We start from the raw sequence: 20,146 nt of genomic DNA on the forward strand, positions 1-20,146 counted from the left end.
TGAGACTCAAGGAGTAAGGAGAAGTGATCTGACTTGAGGATCTGAGACTGAAGAGCTTGGCATGGTCCAGGAACTGGAAGGAGGCCACCATTTCTGGAGAGTAATGATAAGGGGAGGGTTGGGGTTGACAACAGACGAGGTTTGAGAGGTGATTAGAAGTCAGATTATGCCAGGATTTTTAGGTCATATTAAGGATTTAAGATTTTTATTCTCTTATGAAAACTCATTGAAAGATGTTAAGTAAAAATAGGGTTGGCTTCAAGGGTGTTGAGTCTAAATATTATGCATAAGTGGCTTACTTTCAATGTGCTAAAATGTATTTGAGCTTTTCTTATTTGAGACATATAGTCTATTTAGAAAGGTAGTTGCTACTTCTTCAATGTTCATTTTTGCTTGAGAGCTGGAATTTTGCTAAGACTTTTATTCAGGATCATGTTTTAGGTAGAAGTTAGGTAGGTATAGTTTTTATTTCATTCATTATGGAGGAAAGCAAATCACTTTATTTAGTAGTAAAAAAACTCACTGAGACTATAATTGTTCTCATGAAGGTATTTTTTTGTTTGTTTCATCTTATTGAAGTAGATGGTTGAAAGAAAATAGTCCTGTACAATATTGAAAAATTGTACCAAATTAACTAAAATGAAAAGACAGTGTTATGTTGCATGTATAAAGTGACTTTCCTCTGATATGTGAAGTTGTTCATTCATTGATCTATTAAATATTATTTTTCAGTTATCTAGTAATGTGGTATTGTCCAGATCTTTATAGTGTAACTATCCCAAGAGCCCTTTTTAAACCAGTGACTTAAAGCTATGTACATTGTCTTGAGGATTAAAGAAAGTCACATCCCTTTTGTATAAATTGGAAGTAGGGCATATCGGTAAATATCTTCCTTCTGTGTTTTTTTCCCCTCCCATCTCTGATGGTATCTCTGATGGTAGATACAGAAAACAAATAATAGAGTTTGAAACAGAAGCAGGGTAGATTTTCCAGACAGAATCTTTTGGTGTAGCAGATCTTAAGGAAAGAGTCTAGTATACTATCTGTTGTGAACAGACCTAAACTAACTTGATTACACGCAACTCATGTTAACATTGTTAAAAAAAAAAAATGTAGGTAAGCCACTGACACACTTGAATTGGATGAGGGATATTTACTCCTTCACAACCTCTGTAACCACATTATAATTAAGATAAGCCACAGTCCAAATTCTACCATACATACTGATAGTTACAAAAATATATTAACATATTGGTAAAGAGACATAAATGAATTCATACAACGGCTGTAAGCTTCATGAAATCTCACGTCCCTGTCCTTTTAAATGTTCCCACATCTAAATTGCATGAAACATTTATTGGAGGGACATGTGATACTATTACATGCATAGGACTCTGTTACCCTTACAATGGGTACCAGGGAATGAGAAATCCTCCTACCACAAGAACTTTTAGAGTTCAATTCTAAGACACATGGTCTAAGAGTTAAAGGCTTTTAACCTTAAGAGGTACATGTAAATTGTGGGGTATAGGAGTGGGACGTGGCTTTAAAATATTTTATCTAATCTACATAAGTTGAATAATATAAATTTAACCAGTAAGAGCTGATTACTTACCTTGTTTCCCCGAAAATAAGACCAAGCCGGACCATCAGCTCTAATGCTGATGCAAAAATTAATAGAAGACCTTTTCTTATTTGAGTATAATATAAGACCATGTGTAATATAATATAATATAATATAATATAATATAATATAATATAATATAATATAATATAATATAAAAGACTGTCTAGGTGCTTTTTTCAGGGAGACAGGTATATCCGTTATGCTGATTAACAAGCCATTAATTTTACCAATAAAAGCACATTTCTGACATTCATTACACCGACATTCTAGTGTTTATCAAAAGGCATATAATTGAGGCATTTGCAGCAGCTGCCCTGGAATCTGACCTTTCAGAATACACACTGCTGACCACTGCTGGGATGTGGAATCCTGATTAGAGCAAGCGACTCCCTTCCCTAAGGTCAACTGTAGTCCAGCACAGATATTATAACACATTATGATGAAGTATTTTAAAATAAACAGCAGACATTTATCATCATCTTTTCTCCAATCAATAGACCAACTATTTCACTCTCCAAATATTTTGTATTAGTGACTATTAACATTGCAAAACTCCCTTAATTTCAACAGTCATTACTTTTTCTGTTGTCATTGAGATGCTATAGGTGTAACCAATTTGATTAACTCACTCTGAGATGCTTCATACATATTTCATTGACGAAATAAGGCCACCAGAAATTCTCTCATCTCTCCATCATCATAATCTTTAACCTACCTCCATTTGGGTGACTGCTTACCTTGAGTCAATTCCTCCTCTTGACCTTTGAATTCCATACTCTCTTGTCTTTTCAAGATCTTCACCCTTACAATTGTCTCTCTCCCTCCCTTCCTTTCTCTCTCCCTCCCTCTCTCCCTCCTTCCCTCCCTTCCTTCCTCCCTCCTCCTCTCTCTCCTGAAGCATCATTTCCCCCCTTTTCTGATCAACTATCAATTTATAAAATGTGTTTTTAAAGCTTCCAACTTTGAAAAAGCCCTCCTTTAACTCCACGTCCTTAACCAGCTACTATCCCATTTTCTTCTTTCTTTTAATGGCAAAATATCTGAAAGAAACATTTTGCTTCCTGACTTCCAAGTCTCTCATCAACCTGTTCTTACAAGACGTCATTTCCTGCTATTTTACTGAAATCTCTGTTGGCAGGGGTATTGACCACTTTTGTATTACCACACGCAATATTCAGATGTCTGTGCTCCTTTTCTTGACCTCCTAGCAATATTCTACATAGTTGACCACTTACGCTTATACGAAATACTGTCTTCGCTTGCTTTCCAAGATTCTACCCTCTCCAGAATCCTCTATTTCCTCACAAGCCACTCCTTCCCAGTTTTCTCTTCTCAATATCTGTTGGCTGGAGTGTTTTGAACTCAGTCCTGGACCTTTTTCTCTTACCTATATTCACACTCTCAAATGGACTTTTATTTAGTCTCAAAGCATTGACAAAATATGTATGTTGATGTCTCAAACTCACGCTTCAGCCTTGACTCAACACTGGATTTTCATAAACTACTCTACTTGACATTCTCCTTTAGGATGGCTAACCTAGATTTAATCTAAATCTGAAATACGCAAAGCAGAACTGTTGATGTTTTTACCACAAGCCTATTCCTTCTTTCAGTAATACCTTCACCATCCCTCTATTGCTCAAGCCAAAATTCTAGTGAGACATCCATGATTCCTCATTTTCCTCAATCCCCAAACTCAGTCCCTGAAGAAGTCCCATTTGCTTTACCTCCAAATTATGTCCACTGCCTCCTCCATCCTCAGTACTATCATGCGAATCCTTCATTTTTCTGGGAACCTCACCCCAGCCAGCACAATAGGAGTGATACAGGCAGAGATTAGGACCTCAGGATAAGGTCTTATAGGTCACAGTTTGGTTGTATTCTAAATCTGATGGGGAATAACGTGAGGATTTTAAGCAGGGAGTGATACCCCACAGATTTTAAATATCTCTCTAAATGCTGTGTAAGGAACGGGGGGACACTGGAGTTGGGAAGGAGTATAGAAAAGGAGTGGACTATGTCTCTGAATTGTGTGGAAGCTGATTATTCACTTTGTCAGCACTTAGACCTGGCTCAGATCTACTGATTAGGGTTTTTGTTCAAGTGACATTACAGTCAACACAGTTTCTCATAGTCGACTGTGACTTGATGTGAAGGAAGGATGACCAAGAAATGGAACTTCCGATTTAGTACTGATGATTTTGGATAGGCCTGGTGATAGCATTCTCTTGACTCCAAAATTATTAGCTGGAGTACAGGTCAGAAGTGGGACATTCATTTTTTCCCTTAGTACCTTTGTAAGTTTTGTTTCCTTTATCTATGTAACTGGGTATGTTGAACAAGCAAGATACATGGGGGATAATAAAAAATCAGCTTGGATTTTGTCCCCACTCTCCCTTTAAAACTAGTCAGGGAAAGACTTCCTTTGGATGAATGAAAACTTGAATTGTTGCATGAATTTTCTGTTGCACCTAGGTAGTAAAAGTTCTAGGGTCTGTTCAGGTTACAAATGTAGCATAAATTCATTTATTAAAAACATTTGAACCTAGGTAGTGATGAAAACTCTGAACTTGATTTAAAGTTGAATCTTTCCCTTCCCCTGAGTTTGCTAGATAAAGAAGCTTGTCATCCAGGAGAGAGAGGTGGTTTCTGTCCTTCTTATGTGGAATGTCAAAAATATCATGTAAGGGAGGTGAATGGACACGGATACATAGAGGTTTTAGAGTTATGAAGCAAAATATTGAACTGTGAAAACTTAATACATGCTGAAGAGGAGCAGTTGTGAAATGTTTCCTATGGAACAATTTTTTGAAAAATCAGAGGATAGCTAATTCCATAAGTGGCTTTTGTAACATTGTAGCTGGTATTTATACCAGGTCCTTTGGATGCTTTCTGAACATGTAGATTTTCCCCTACAATTGAGTGACTAAAAAGTTAGAATTCATTTTATTTAATTAGGGACCATTGATGTGATCTATCAATCACACATTTCTGTCAAAAAACTTTTCACATGACAAAGTAGTGAATTTTGCCACTTTGCTAATTCAGCATGAATTTTAAATTTATGCAAATTGTATTTTCAAAGGGGATTTGATTTGTAACCAGAGTACTATTTTCACAATGTCTTACTGATGGCTTTCATAATGTGAGAATTCACCATTGATCTAGTTTGAGTAGTTTATATAGTCTGGTAAACTAACAACTAATTTCAGTTAATAGTTGAGAAAGATTTGGGTTTGGAACACAAATGGCTACAATTTTGTCGGTACCATAAATTTTTCTCCTGATTTAAATCCTGAAGAAATAAATGTAATTTATCTTTGTCAGGTGAATTCAATGAAATAGCTCGATACTGTGTTCAAAACTTTGAGCTCCTTACTCTAGTCATACAATTAATCATATTCACTTACGAGACTTGATTAGATTTCTTAAAATTTATTCAAACACTATTTTATTGCCTACTTATTTAAACACATTATTTTTTTTTTGAGTGTGGTTAGTGATTAATTCCTTGGTAATCTAGTTTATATGCTTTACAAATCCTCTCTGTTGAAACATAATATGCAGTTTAAAAATGAAAGTGCATGGAATAAACCCAGAAGAATTTGATATATAAACCTTGACACAAACCAGATGTGAATTTCCCTCAGTGTGACATCACATATTTTTGCATAACTGAAAAAATAAACACAATTTTAGATTACTTGTTTTATTAATGCACTTTATTACTCAGTTTAGAATTTTCATTTGTTTACATGCTATTTGACAGGTTGCTTCAGAGATGGCCACCATTATGAAGAAGGATCAACAATTAAAGAAAACTGCAACTCCTGGTAATGAATTTAAGTGGCAGAAAACTGAATTCTGCTTGTGTTTTCTTCAAATAGAAGGACTATAAGTGAAAAAAATGCACATTTAAATACAGATAGACAGAATCATGAGTCATAAGCTATCACACATCTGTAGCTTTTTATAAGCATATTGAATTTTAATGAATGTTGAAATATCCAATCATGAATATATTTTTATTGCTTGAGTTTGATGTTCATGACAATGTATAGCAGACCTAAATTAAATATACCTCTTAATTATAAAATTCTAACAGGCAAATCGTGTTTCTTTGAACACAGTAACTATATATACATATATATATATATATATATATATATATGTAAATAAACAGGCTCCCTGAAAAGGATTATCCTGTAGAAAGTTTCCAATTACAAACACATTGAATCTAACGTCTAAATTGTCTTGTGTTTTCAAACTTCCATGAATGTGTGGTTATTTCATTTATTAATTGCCTGGAATAGAAGATAAGAGCACAGTGAGTGGTAACTAATGCATGTGTTATGATTTATTTCTGTCCCCAATCAAATAGGCATATGACTAACAGTAATCAAAACATGTTTTATGCCTTAACAATGTGCAACTCTGGTTACTCATTTTGTAAATGTACTTCATAAAGGCCAGGTCATTTTTGTAATTTTTATATCTTTGCAGTACATGCTCAGGACAGCAATGGAAATGTTCCCAGCATGTGTGCCTTGTTGAACCAGAATTAATTGACCATGTCAATAAAGGAGACTATGGGTGAGAGAAATCTTGCTTTTTAGGCTTTTTCTTTTTTTTTTTTGCACTCGCAGTTACTCCTCAGGTTCCAAACAATGCATTTCCTTCTAAAGATAGTAATTATTTCAAAAGAAAGAGTGGGATAGAAATGGCAAAGGTGATAGAAAGGTATGTATAATTGGAATGCACAGAGGTGAATATTAAATAATTAAAAATTAAAATGCACAAAGAATAAATCTAGAACATAATAATAGCACAGACATCTGAACATAAATCTAGTCTTAAATTGTCTAGAAAGGAGCAGTGTCATATGTGAATGAGGAGAGTAGGGGGCGCTTTAGTTTGGATAACTATTCAGACAAAATCAGGAAGTAAGCATAACTGATTTATTCATGCTTACCATCTTTCCTTAGCTGCGGATCCTGACCCAGCCAAATCACACGCTCAGCTATCCTGGTAGCATCGAGCCTTATGAAAGTAGTTTATATCTTGATGATCCCTTAAATAACCAGCCCATCTAGACAATTTCACTGATGTGGCTGATAGCTAGCCAATTTTGCTTACAGTTCAGTCAAAAGACAGGTTGAGACACTTTGCTAATAAAGTAAAGATAGGGCTGATTGGCACTTAAATGTAAAAAAAACCAAAAAAAAAAACAAACCCAGCTGTTTGATGCTCTCCAGCAGATTAATAAATTAGGAGGCTTCTCCACTTACAAAGAGGAAACTGAGATGTAGGTGCTAACACTGGCTTTCTTTACTGAACTGAAAGGAAGAAGGATAGGCTGGTTGGCGCCTGCCTCAGGATTTTTCCACTGCCATTGATCAAATCTCTGTACACCCTTGATAATATTTTCCACATTTTGGAAAATATTTCACATAAGATTTATTGTGAGCAACCATAAAAGTGAAGTAATCCTGAGATGTATTTTTAAAATTTAGAAATACCGTTTTCTTCCACACTTAAGACGTGTTTCCTAGCACAGTGGGGACACTGTTTTAATGTACCCAAAGTGTTTTCTTGGAAGACAAGAAATATACAAAGCCACATTTGTTGACATTAATATTCTTAAACCATTCTCTCTCTCTCTCTCTCTCTCTCTCTCTCTCTCTCTCTCTCTCTCTATATATATATATATATATATATATATATATATATATATATATATATATGTTTAATCAATATTTTAGGGGATAATATGGTATTTTAAGTATTTCTAGGGAAAACTCATTCTAATTTTCTGTGGTTAAGTGCTATTTAAATCATTAAAAGAACATAAAAGTATGTGTCATTATGAGAAATGATCGGAATTAAGTTCCTAACAAGATTCAAATGCTTGACCTATAAGCACACACTGCCAAGACGCCATAATCAACAGTCTGCCATTCTGTCACCAGAACCCATGAGAAACCACAGCCTAAAGCAATGTGTAAAGAAAGTACATATAAGAGTACAGAAGCTGTTGGGAATGTGGTCTTTTTTGGAAGGAAGAATTTTCTTTCCATCGTTTGTTTATGGTCAGAGAACTGTAGGACTATTTAAGAGGCAGGGACTTGTTCTTTCAGTAGCACACACAGATGACTTTCAAGAATAAAAAGTGACGTATAATTGGAGCAAAAGGAAATATACACAGAGCAAAAAAAAAAAGTTAAGTAAAGGAAATGACCTATGAAGGAAAGGAGTAAATCTAAAATTACTAGGGGAAACAGGAGAGAGGAAGTCCTCGAATTTAAAAGAGTGTTCTAGTTCTCAGATACTTTCTGTTCCTCAAGTTCAAATTGTTTTCATGTGAGAAAACAAGATTATATCACTTATTATTTATTAAATGCTTTTAAAAATAGCCTACATAGAAACGTATACAACCTTTGCTTTAAACCATTGATTTCTCGCATCTTGGTAGTTTTTTAGATCCAGGTCTTTATTCATTGTACATAACCCATTTCAGTGCTTATTTATTCCTTGTGTTATTTTTAATGCAATCAATTAATAATAACAAAAAGTGTTTCTTTTGTGGCACTGCTAAGAATATAAATAAATAATTTCTATCTAATAAATTCAATCTAGCTGAGAAGTCAACATGTCATAATTTGAAAAACGATTTCTAATTATAAGATAGTATATAGGTGCCGAATTAGTGGCACAAGTAATAATCAGCCAGTTAATGGAACAAAGGGAGATAGACAACCATTTCAATTATCTGATGCTGCACAGAAAAATGTAGCACTCCAGAATGTATCAACTCCAGAAATGTACCACTCCAGAATGTAGCAACTTAAAATGACAAGCTTTTCATTTGTTCCCATCAGCCATTTGGGTGGATTTAGCTGAGACTTTTACTGGTCTCTCCTGGAGTTATTCATGTACCTATAGACAGCTGGGGCCTCAACTGGGGCTGAATTTTCTACAATGGCCTCATTCCCATGTCTGGTGGTTGGTGCTGATTCTTGGTGGGCTGTGTATCTGTAGCAGGCTAGCGTTAGCCTTTTCACATAATGACAATCTTCTAAGACATGAGTGGAAGCTGCAAAGGGCCTCTCTTAAGTCCTAAGCCTAAAATTTGCATGGCAACAATTTGCTTTCTATTGGACAAAGCAAGGCACCAGGCCAACTCACAGTCAAGGATTGGGGCAATAGACTCCACCTCTTGATGGAAAGAACTGCAAAACATTTGTGGCCATTTTTTTTTTTTTTAATTCAAGTTTATTGGGGTGACAATGGTCAGTAAAGTTACATAGGTTTCAGGTGTACAATTCTGTATTACATCATCTATAAATCCCATTGTGTGTTCACCACCCAGAGTCAGTTCTCCTTCCATCACCGTATATTTGATCCCATTTACCCTCATCTATCAACCCCCACCCCCTTTACTCTCTGCTAACCACTAAACTATTGTCTGTCTATCAGTTTTTGTTTCTTTCTTTGTCTTGTTTTTTGTTATTTTCAGTTTTATATCCCACATATCAGTGGAATCTATGGTTCTCAACTTTTTCTGTCTGACTTATTTCACTTAGCATAATAATCTCAAGATCCATCCATGTTGTTGCAAATGGCACTATTTCATCTTTCCTTATGGCAGACTAATTTTCCATTGTATATAGCCAAGTTTCCATGTCTTGTTTCCATGTCTTGGCCACTGTAACATTTATGGCCATTTTTAATCTATCACATCTCTAAACTTGATTTTTCTTGTGAACTCAAAATCTAGTCTGTTGGATAAATTGGCTTTGATTTTTTTCCCTGGTTTTTCAAAATCAGCATAGCCCACACTGAAAGGATTAACCTCTTATGCCTCTCCTGGATTACTGGCATCCCCTCCACCTTGTCAACCAAGCCAGAAAATTTGAAGTTAGTTTGATTCTTCTTTCCTGTTCACTCTCAGTTACTAGGCTCTTATAATCCCCACATTTAAAGTTTCTTTCAAATATTTATTTCCTCTATTCCTTGCTATATTCTAATATATTTCTTCATCAAGCCTAGTTTGAAATGACCCAGCTTTTCTCTCTGTTTCCAGACTGACTGAATTCCAACCAATCCTTTATACTTTCATGGTTATCCTTCTAAAACAAAAGTTTGATTCTGCTGCTCATGTTCTTAAAAATCCTCAGTGACACTCCATTGTTTATAGAAAATAATTACACTCCTTACAATAAATAACAATCTGTCCCAAAAGCCTCTTTACTGCCTCATCTTTTACACCTTTTCCAGCCTCTGTCTTCCAGTCCCTCTCATAGTTTAAGTGTTAATTGATCTGCTATTCCCCAAATGTGCTACCCAATTTCAAACCTGCATGCTTTGCTCTAGAGTTATCTTTATTTAGAATAAATGCTTTCTTCTTTTACATCTGGACACCAAACTCATTCTTCTTCCAGACTGAGCACTAAAGTGACTTTCTGTAAAAAACTGTACCAACTCCTTCAGGAAGAGTTATGTTTCAGTTTTCTACTATGATCATACTTTGATCTACTGCTAATATATGACACATACTGAAGTTATTTCTATCATCGTAGTCTTTTTTAGGTATGAGATCCTTGAGGGTAAAAATATTTATTTCAGTGCTTTCAGTGTTTATGAGAGATTGTGATAGATAAATTAAGAAGGTTCAATAAATGTTAAATTGGATTAAAAGGAAAGTGATGAGTCCAGGTCAAAAGAGGTTGATGTAGGATATTGCCTTTCACATTTTTTTGAGCGTAAGTCACATTAAAACATAACATTTAACTTTGTGACCTGGTACACACACACTATATATGCATGCACACCATATATATATATATATATATATATATATATATATATATATATATATATATATAGTACTTAACCCTTACTATGTGCAATAAACTAATATTTCCTATTATTTTTCCTATATTTTATTTTATTTTTTTTAAATACTGATCCCTGCTCACTAAATTGATTCATTAAATGACCCACAAATGTTTCTAAATGTTTGGAAACTACTAGTGTAAGGCACCAAAAACATACTTTTCTGATATTATGATTTTCTAAGACTGGTCCTATTAATTTCTTAAATAATGCTGTAATATCTAATATATTCAGAGGATTTCCTATTGAAATTCCTTGGGTAATGGAAATTTCAGTTTAAAATTATGGCTCAAAGTTGCTTAAGGTTTTATGAACTAAGGGGAAAGCATTAATTTGTTAGGCATATTATTGAAAATTGAGTATTATCTTCATTCATTTTTACTAGCCTATCACATTATAAACAATGTTAGTAATAAACACAACAGGATAAGGTTTAGATGTAAGTGCTGAAAATATATTGCCCTCAATTTGTAGATAATTCAAACAAGCAATGATTAAATTACTTTCATCATTTTAAAAATATTTTTTTAATTTTTTTTTTACAGCCGATATACAACACTATATAGCTTTCAGGCGTACTACATAGTGATTAGACATTTATATAACTTACAAAGTGATCACTCCAATAAATCCTGTACCCATCTGACACCATACATAGTTATTATAGTATTATTGACTATATTCCCCATGCTATACTTTACATCCCTGTGACTATTTTGTAACTACTAATTTGTACTTCTTAATAGCTTCCCCTTTTTATCCAATTTTCCCAACCCCCTACCCATATGGCAACCATCAAAATGTTTTCTGTATCTATGAGTTTGTTTCTGTTTTGTTTGTTTGTTTATTTATTTATTTATATATTTTTACATATAAATGAAATCATATGCATTTATTTTGGTCTCACTTACTCTACTCAGCACAATGCCCTCTAGGTTAATCCATGTTGTTGCAGATGGCAAGATTTCATTCTTTTTTATGGCTGAGTAGTATTCCATTGTGTATATGTACTATTTCTTTATCCATTCATCTATTGATGGACACTTAGGTTTCTTCGAATCTTGGCCATTGAAAATAATGCTGCAAGGAACATACAGATGCATACATCCTTTCAAATTAGTGTTTTGGGTTTCTTGATATAAATACCCAGAAGGAATTACTGGGTCCTTCTTTGTCTCTTGTTTTAAAGTCTATTTTGTCTGATTTGTATTACTACCCCAGGATTTTTTTTTTCTTTCCATTTTCATGAAATACCTTTTTCCATCCCTTTCTTTTCAATCTGTGGGGGCCTTTAGATCTAAGGTGAGGCTCTTGTAAATAGCATATATATGGGACTTCTTGTTTTAGCAATTTAGCCACACTATGTCCTTTGGTTGGAACATTTAATCCATTTACATTTAAAGTAATTGTTGATAGATATGTAGTTATTGCCATTTTATTATTCATATTTTTGATACTTTTTCCTTCTTCTTAAAGAAGTCCCTTTAATATTTCTTGTAATATTGGTTTGGTGGTGATACACTCCTTTAGCTTTCTTTTTCTTTGGTCTGGGAGCTTTTGTAGCTCCTTCAATTCTAAATGATAGCTTTGCTAGGTAGAATAATCTTGGCTGTAGGTCCTTTCTTTTCATTACTTTAAGTACTTTGTGCTCCTTCAGGTCTGCAAAGTTTCTATTGAGAAATCAGCTGACAGTTTTATGGGAACTCCTTTGTAGATAACTGACTGCTTTTCTCTTGATTCCTTTAAGATTCTCTCTTTGTCTTTAAACTTTGGCATTTTAATTATGATGGGCTTGGTGTGGGCTTCTTTGGGTTCATTTTGTTTGGGACTCTGCCCTTCCTGGGCTTGTTTGTCCATTTCCTTCACCAGATTAGGGAAGTTTTCTGTCATTATTTCTTCAAATAAGTTTTCAATTCCTTACTTTCTCTCTTCTCTTTCTGGTACCCCTATCATGTGAATGTTGGTACACTTGATGTTTTTCCAGAGGCTCCTTCAACTATCCTCATTGTTTGGATTATTTTTCTTTTTGCTATTCAGAATGGCTATTTTGTGCTACTTTATCTTCCAAATCACTGATTTGATCCTCTGCTTCATCTAATCTAGTGTTGATTCCCTCTAATGTATTCCTTATTTCAGCTATTGTATCTTCAGATCTGATTGGTTCTTTTTTATGTTTTCTGTCTCCATTTTTATGTTTCCTGTCTCTTTGTTGAAGTTCTCCCTGAGATCATCGAGCATCCCTATAACCAGTGTTTTGAACTCTGCATCTGGTAGATTGCTTGTCTCCATTTTAATTAGTTCTTTTTCTGGAGCTTCATTCCATTCTTTTGTTTAGGACATGTTTATTTGCCTCCTCATTTTGACTGCCTCTCTGTTTTTGTTTCTACGTATTATGTAGAGCTGCTTTATCTCTTGGTCTTGGTAGGGTAGCCTTATGTAGCAGGTGTCCTATGTGGCCCAGTGGCACATTCTCCTTGGTCATCTGAGCTGGGTGCTCCATGTGTGTCCCCAGTGTGGGTTGTGTGTTCTCTCCTGTTGTAGTTGAGCCTTGATTGCTGTTGGCATGTCAGTGGGAGGGATAGACCCACAGGCTGTTTGGTTATGAGGATTGGCCATGACTACTGCGGAGGAGCTGTTCTGCAGGAGCTGACCCTGTGGAGTAGGATTCACTTTATTGGGGCTGTGGGGTCTGCCATCTGCCCTTTGGGTGTGTCATTTGTGGAAGTTGGCATTTTTGTGTGGTCTGAAGTTAACCACTGGGTGTAAGGTTTTAAGGCCTCTTGGGAGGAGGTCTGGTGCAGGCAAGGTCAGCCAGTGCCTGTGCCCTGCCTAGGGCCACTTGGTATGAGTTACAAAGTGATCTGCAGATGGTTGCTACTTGTGCTGGGCTTAGAGATGTCTGAGAGAGGCTAAACTGGGTACTGAGACTGGCTGCTGCTAGTACCAGGTTTGGGACTGCTTAGCAAGAGGTACAGGGCTCAGTGAGGCCAGATGCTGCTTCTTTGAGGTTTGTGAATCTTTGAGAGATTTTAGAAATGTCCTCAGAATGAGCCAAGACAAATTGTTTGTATAGAAAAGCCACTGGAAGCAGCTTGGGTGGGCTCTCAAATTGGATTGGGCAGGGTCTTGGGGAATCACCAGGCCAGGGTGAATAAATGGTGTTAGCCTTGCTGATGGAGACTCAGATAATGTGCCTACCTGCACCTGCAGGCTGGGTGGGGGAAGGACTCAACAAAGGAACATTGACTTCTACTAGTCCTTCTGTCTGGAAGAACTCTGACTCTCCAGCCCACACCGTGAAGCCAGAAAATTGAGTTCCTCCCCATATGACCTTGGCACCCTTTGAGCTGCTGCCCCAGAGCTGGAGCTCAGAGTGAGTAAGTCTTGTCAGTGAGGAAGTCCATGCATGGGCCTTTTAAGAGGAGCACCTGGAGATCTAGCCACACTCTATGTCACTCAGCCACAATCTCCACTGATTTTCACAGCCAGAAGTATGGGAACTTCTCTTCCCAGCACTAGGACCCTAGGCTGGGGAGCCTGGTGTGGGCTGGGACCTCTCACTACTCAGAGGTGAATCTCCAAAGCTGAGATATCCCTCCTGATTTTTAACTGCTACATGTGGGTTTGGGATTAGCCCATTCTGAGTCTCTGCCCCTCCTGCCAGCTCCGAGGTGGCTTCTTCTATATGCCCTTAGTTATAGGGCTACTGTTCAGCTAGACTTCGGGTGATTCTCAGTGATGGCTGTCTTATAGTTTAGTTGTAATTTTGATGTCTCATCTTTCTCATTTTTCATTTCCTACCATCTCATGAAAATTTTGTTATCTTCAAATTTCAATATTAGATTTTGAAAACAAATCTTCTTTTACTATGTAAGGGCACAGAATATATCTCCAGAAAAATATGCATTTTTTAATCTAATTTCACATCTATTTAATTTATGTTACATTATTTTTTAAAATTAGTTTTAGGTGTACAAAAACAATGTAATAATTAGACATTCATACCATTCACAAAGTGATAACCCCTCCCCCAATCTACTACCCCTCTGACTGTATAGCTGCTGCAATTCCACTTACTCTATTCTGTATGCTGCACTCCATTAATAACTAAGATTATTGCATACTTAACCCAAATTAATGCATTAACATATGATAGGATATTTTAATATTTATATAAAATATTTCAATAAATTTTAATAAAATTAATTAGCACTGATGTAATCTTTTAAAATATATCTATTTTATTCTCAATATTTCATGCCATTATAAGTGAAATATAAGTTACTTCTTTTTATATCGTCAACTTCTTTTCAAATCAAAATTATAAATAAAGCATATTACCCTATTGAATCTATAAGTACAATTCTGTACATTCAGGTTCCTTTCAATAATACATTTAATGACATATAAAAGAAATTACAGATATTGGCCTTATTACCACTTAATCCCTTTACAGTATATAAAGATTTCATATTCTTAAATTTAGTCTATATTGATATAGCCTCAGGTTCCTCATATGAGTTATTACAATACTTGAAATAGACCTCATTTAGGAAGAGTGTGTTATATGCTTCACTGGTAGAATAATTAATAATGTATCACTTATATAAAGCATATCTACCTTGCATTAATAGTTTAAATTTTGTGAGATTTGCTTCTGTATAATTTCAGAAATATAAACATGTATTTATAAAGGTGATATTGCATAACCGGTACATATTTTTCTCTTTCATTTGTAAGATAGATGGACAGCCCAGAACTACAGTCAATTCTGGGGAATGACTTTAGAGGAAGGTTTCAAATATCGTCTTGGCACCTTGCCACCCAGCCCCACGCTTCTGAGTATGAATGAAGTGACAGTAAGTGTTTTCTCTGTTTGACTCATTAATGTGTGTGTGTTTGTATAGGTGTGTTCATATGTGTATTTAAAACAATTTTAAATAACTAAAATAGTGAGTTTTGAGCTTTCAGAGTTGTAATTTTGTCATATAAATTAAAAAATTAGTTGTATCCCTCAAAATTTCATGTAGACTTTGAAAGTTTTCACTAATGTCAGTTAGCTATAGTCTCCTATATTCAAGAACAATTGCGTGTTCATTTACATTGCTAATAATTTCATAGAAGTTCATGTTTCTGGTCATTGGCTGTTCGGTGACCCAATGCTTAAGCAAGTCATTAGTTGTCCTTATTTTTCTTTTTGAAAGTAAGCGCAACTATTGTGTGAATTCATCAAAACGAGAGTTTTGGTGTCTCTTGGAATACCCAATATCACATGAGGATAAAATAAATGCCAGTAAGTACAGACATGTATGGTATGATGATTAATAAAATTTTATCCTCAAAAAATCCTCAAAATTTCCTTTAAAAGAACATCTTCAAATTTTGCCTGATTGCCTGGCAAATTCCTTTGTGATATGGCTACACTTCTTATTACTCATGTTTTTTGCTCTATTGTATTGGTTTTCCCTAGTTTGCACTATTATATTGGTCATTTTTGAGATGTGTTATCATCTGATAATAGGTATGTTGCGTGAAGAGGCTTCTATCCCTATAGCTATCACAGACCTCTAACTCTTTGAGCTTCCATTTTACCACCCAAAATGTATGGTGTCTCTCAGGCACACACACTTTCCAGTTGACCTGGTGCTTATATTCAGGGCCCTTTAACAAATGCCTAGAGCAGAACTCGGCTCCTAGGCTCCTGGAGTGTAGCCTCTTCACTCTGCAATGAAGATAATCAGGTTCTGGCTGCCAAGGAGCTCTCATCTCAGAGCAAGCAGTGCTATCTGCTCCTGGGTAAGCTGTAAATCCACAGGTTTCTCATTAAACATTTAATGTGCGTAGCTTTTTTGAGATTTAATCCCCTCAGTTATTCCAATTCTAATTGCACTAGTAGGGCCTTCTAAATTATAACTATTATCAGAAAAGATAATAATAGCTGCCATTTATTGAGTGGTGGTGTGTTGAGCACTCTCATAAGCACTTTGATACCTCATCTCATCTAATTCCCACCGCAGCTTGATGCAATGGGTACTGGAATTATCCACATTTTAAAGACAAGAAAATGGCGATTGAGAGAGGTAAAGTCACATTGAGATAGAGAGAAGTGAAAAGCCACCACAGAATCACTTAAATTGCAGAGCCTAGACATCTTAAAAGATCCCCCAAAAATAGTCCTTAGAGTTTTAGTAGAACAAGTTAGCTTTGGCCCATTCATGTTCAAAATACCAAAAAGCCCTTTTATCTTTGAACCAGAACTAACTTTGTACAATGGTCAGTTTAGATGTATTTTGGGGTCTTTCCTACAATCAATAAGATATGAACTCTTTAGAGGTGTGGCTCAGATTCATGGATTTTAGTGACCTAACTCTGATCAATTGGAAGAGTTAAAACTTTTTTTTTCTGGCTGTTTTTTTTTTTTCTTTTTTGTCCTCATCTGGAAAAAAAGAGGCAGAATTGTTCAAGAAAATAATACATTTATCAGGATTGCTCTTTCCCTTGCTTTTATTGAGGGTCCCAGTCCCCCAAATACTCGTTTGGGGGTGTATAGACATTTGCTCTGGATTATTTCTAATATTTCCTTAGGTTTTAGTTTTGGCAATTTGGAATATTTTATATTCTAGAGTTGCCACTCACCATAACACAGAAAAGGAAATCTAATTCTAAATCATTATTGGCTGCTGGGATTTGTTTGCATGAAAGTCACTATGGTGATATTTAAATGAAAAATCTTAATGATTAGTACTTTGGAAGAATTTAAATTGCCTAATGCTATGAATTAATATAATACAGTTGCCTAGTAATTCCAAGAAAGCAATAAGGAACATTCAGCTGATCCTTTAGAGTTCCATTACCCACTTATGACAAAGGCGAGGAAATAGCTTATTTCTAGGGCATAGTGGCTTGAGGATCAAGGGCCTTTCAAATGTTTCCAAGTGTTGGCATTGTACTAATATCTGGTCAGGTATAAGAACATTAGAAATATAGTAAGTACTTCTAGGAAGAACATGAGATTAATATGAATTGAACCACACTGGTAGCTACAGGAAGAGCTAAAAAATTGGTTAATTTTTCACCTGGTGACTACATGAAAATATCGTGATACATCAAATTGCCTCTGAGTACATTGACAATGAATTATTTTTTTGTGGGTGTGCTTCTGCAAACTCTCTCCACCCCACTTTTTCCCAATTTTGAAATACAGTTTTCAACACATGATGGTCTCTATGTACAGATAAGGTAGGCCGTTGCCAACAGTGATACTGATTTTGCTAAGAAACTCCACTGCACCCCCATCCCAAAACATGTCCCTTGCTCACATTACCTAGACAGAAGTTGGGTTTCACAGAATTCTTTATCCTGGGTAGGAAAGATGAGACATGAGTTGTCCCTAGTTCCTGGGGGATGCTTTTCTCTTCCTGGGCTGGTTTCCTGGCTTCATTCCTTGGCTTAACTCTCTATTCCCAGAATGTGTCTGCTGAGGATGAGTCAGACAAAAATCCATAGGTGTTGTATAAAGAGTTCCATGATCATTTAAATGTGAAAAGTCTGTTTAATCTATATGAATTTGTTTAATTCAAATGAATTTTTGTAGCGTATGATTCATAACAATGAGGAATAGTAATAAGTTGATAGTGGAGGATTGGAAAGGCAACTTAAAGATTTTGGAGAGCCCTTCCTGGTTAGCATTCCTAAATGAGGGCAGACAAAAGGAAACATAAACTTATTGTTTTCTCTTGGTACAAGCAAAGTGTATGAAAGGAAATAAAAAAGAGTTGGGAGAGAAAAAAGGCTGAGAGGGACTGTGCTTAGACCCTGTAGCTTCTTACTGTGTACAAAGACTCATTTCTCCCACTTTAGGATTTTGTCCTGTGCCAGGTCAACAAATGCTCCTGATCAATTCATGCTTAACTTTTTCCTGAAAGTGTTATCTTGAGATTGTTCAAAGGCATGCCTTGATTGTACAGCTCTGCTCCAAATTGTTCTACGCTGAAAATGTTAAGATGATTGGACGAATCAACCATTCTCTGTCAGTACATTGAAACATTGCATGCTGTATGTATAGACTCACAAAGGGACTGATTGGAAGCTGACCTTTAGAAGAACTATAGTTCCCCACAGAACTTTAAATTCTGCTCATTGAGCCTTTTGTCTCCTCATGGTACAAAACAGGTGATAGCATGGTTTAAACCTTGTTTCCATATTTCTCAACATTTGTTCCATGGGCTGCCAATCTTGCAAGATTGTGAATAAAGGTTTCCCATCTGTGGTCAAATAAATTTGTGAAATGGTACATTATCTCTTCCTTCTGAAGAATCACACGATTCATTATCTAGTGAACACACTAAGAAACATTATTCCATTAACATTTTTTCAGCCTGTGTCTCTTAAATTCATGGGATCAGAGAACATTTTTTTTTTTAATAGTAATTGTTATTACTCAGGATTTGGCTCCACAGAGCCCACTGTAGTAAACACTAACTTAAGCTAAAATATTAAAATAAGGGTGCTGGAGGAAAAAGTATATTTAGGGAAAAATAGGATTTTCTCAGTGTCTCAGAAAGAAAACAATAAAGACAACAAGTTATGACTGTTTGCAAAACTGGCACTGACTGAAGTTCCTTTGAGTCAGCAGAAATAATAGAATTGAAGTCTATTAATAGGCCTGTGTAGGCCAGTGAGTTACCCATGTGGCACCATCCCACATACAGTGATAGGCATGAGCATGGGTCAACCTGGCTTCTCTACTCATTTCCTCAGTTTCCTTCTCTGTGAAATGGAGACAGCAGTAGTGCCTAGTTCATAAGTTTGTAAGAAGTCCATAAAATGCTGAATGAGACATGCTTAGAATAGTACTCAGAATATAGTAAAGCACAAAAAAAATATTATTACATAATATATAAAGTTGTTCCTTCTCCTTGGATTAACCTTGGGAGAATGGTAGGGTTCTGAGGCAGGTAAATTCTGTAAGGACTAAATTATCCAAAGCTTCATCATTTACAGCATTTTATTTCATAAGGAAAGGTGTAGCTCTGGATTTATTGCCCCTGTTGGGCTTTGCATATTTCTGGTGAATCTGAAAGTTCTACTATCTATGCTCCTAAATCAAATCAAATCATATCAAATCAAATCTAATCAACAACTCTACCTGATTGTTTTTCCCGACATACTGTTCAAGTGTTTTTGAATTTGGGAAATAACTTCAAAAAGCTTCTCTCTGTTATAGCCTATTATAAATATTGCAATATTTTGAATGAAACATTCTATTTTCAAATACAAATGGGGGAAATTATGAGTTCATTTCTGTACTCAGCTCAGTTAAAAAAATTTTTTTTAAAGTTTTGTTGTTGATTCCCCAGCAAGAACAATAAAATTAACAAAAGCTATTACAGGAAAATATCATATCTAATAAGGTGAAACTATTTGGAAACTTAGAACATTAATAAGCCTGGAAAAATATTTAAAACCTGTAGCTGTACTACAGTATATGGAATGAGATTGGTGTATGTAAAACTGCTCTAAAATTTTTTTGTCAGTCTCATAGCTTATTAGTACATCTTTTCTCAGTCACTCTATATAAATGGCTTTAGTTTGTGTTAGCTACCGGCAGCATTACTAACATAG

At 35.5% G+C, this 20,146-nt stretch overlaps 1 protein-coding gene across 5 annotated transcripts in view; it reads left to right on the top strand.

Annotated features, from left to right (window-relative positions):
• TINAG (tubulointerstitial nephritis antigen) overlaps positions 1-20,146 on the top strand; it is a 76,553-nt gene that overhangs the window by 2,550 nt on the left and 53,857 nt on the right. For all 5 annotated transcript variants that reach the window (XM_074333107.1, XM_074333108.1, XM_019734587.2 and 2 more), the window contains 3 exons: positions 5,397-5,460; positions 6,131-6,220; positions 15,267-15,381. In XM_074333107.1, the coding sequence (XP_074189208.1) occupies positions 5,397-5,460; positions 6,131-6,220; positions 15,267-15,381 (269 nt within the window). The remainder of the gene's footprint in view (positions 1-5,396; positions 5,461-6,130; positions 6,221-15,266; positions 15,382-20,146) is intronic.

Source organism: Rhinolophus sinicus, linkage group LG05, assembly GCF_036562045.2.
Source record: "Rhinolophus sinicus isolate RSC01 linkage group LG05, ASM3656204v1, whole genome shotgun sequence".
Lineage (NCBI taxonomy): Eukaryota > Metazoa > Chordata > Mammalia > Chiroptera > Rhinolophidae > Rhinolophus > Rhinolophus sinicus.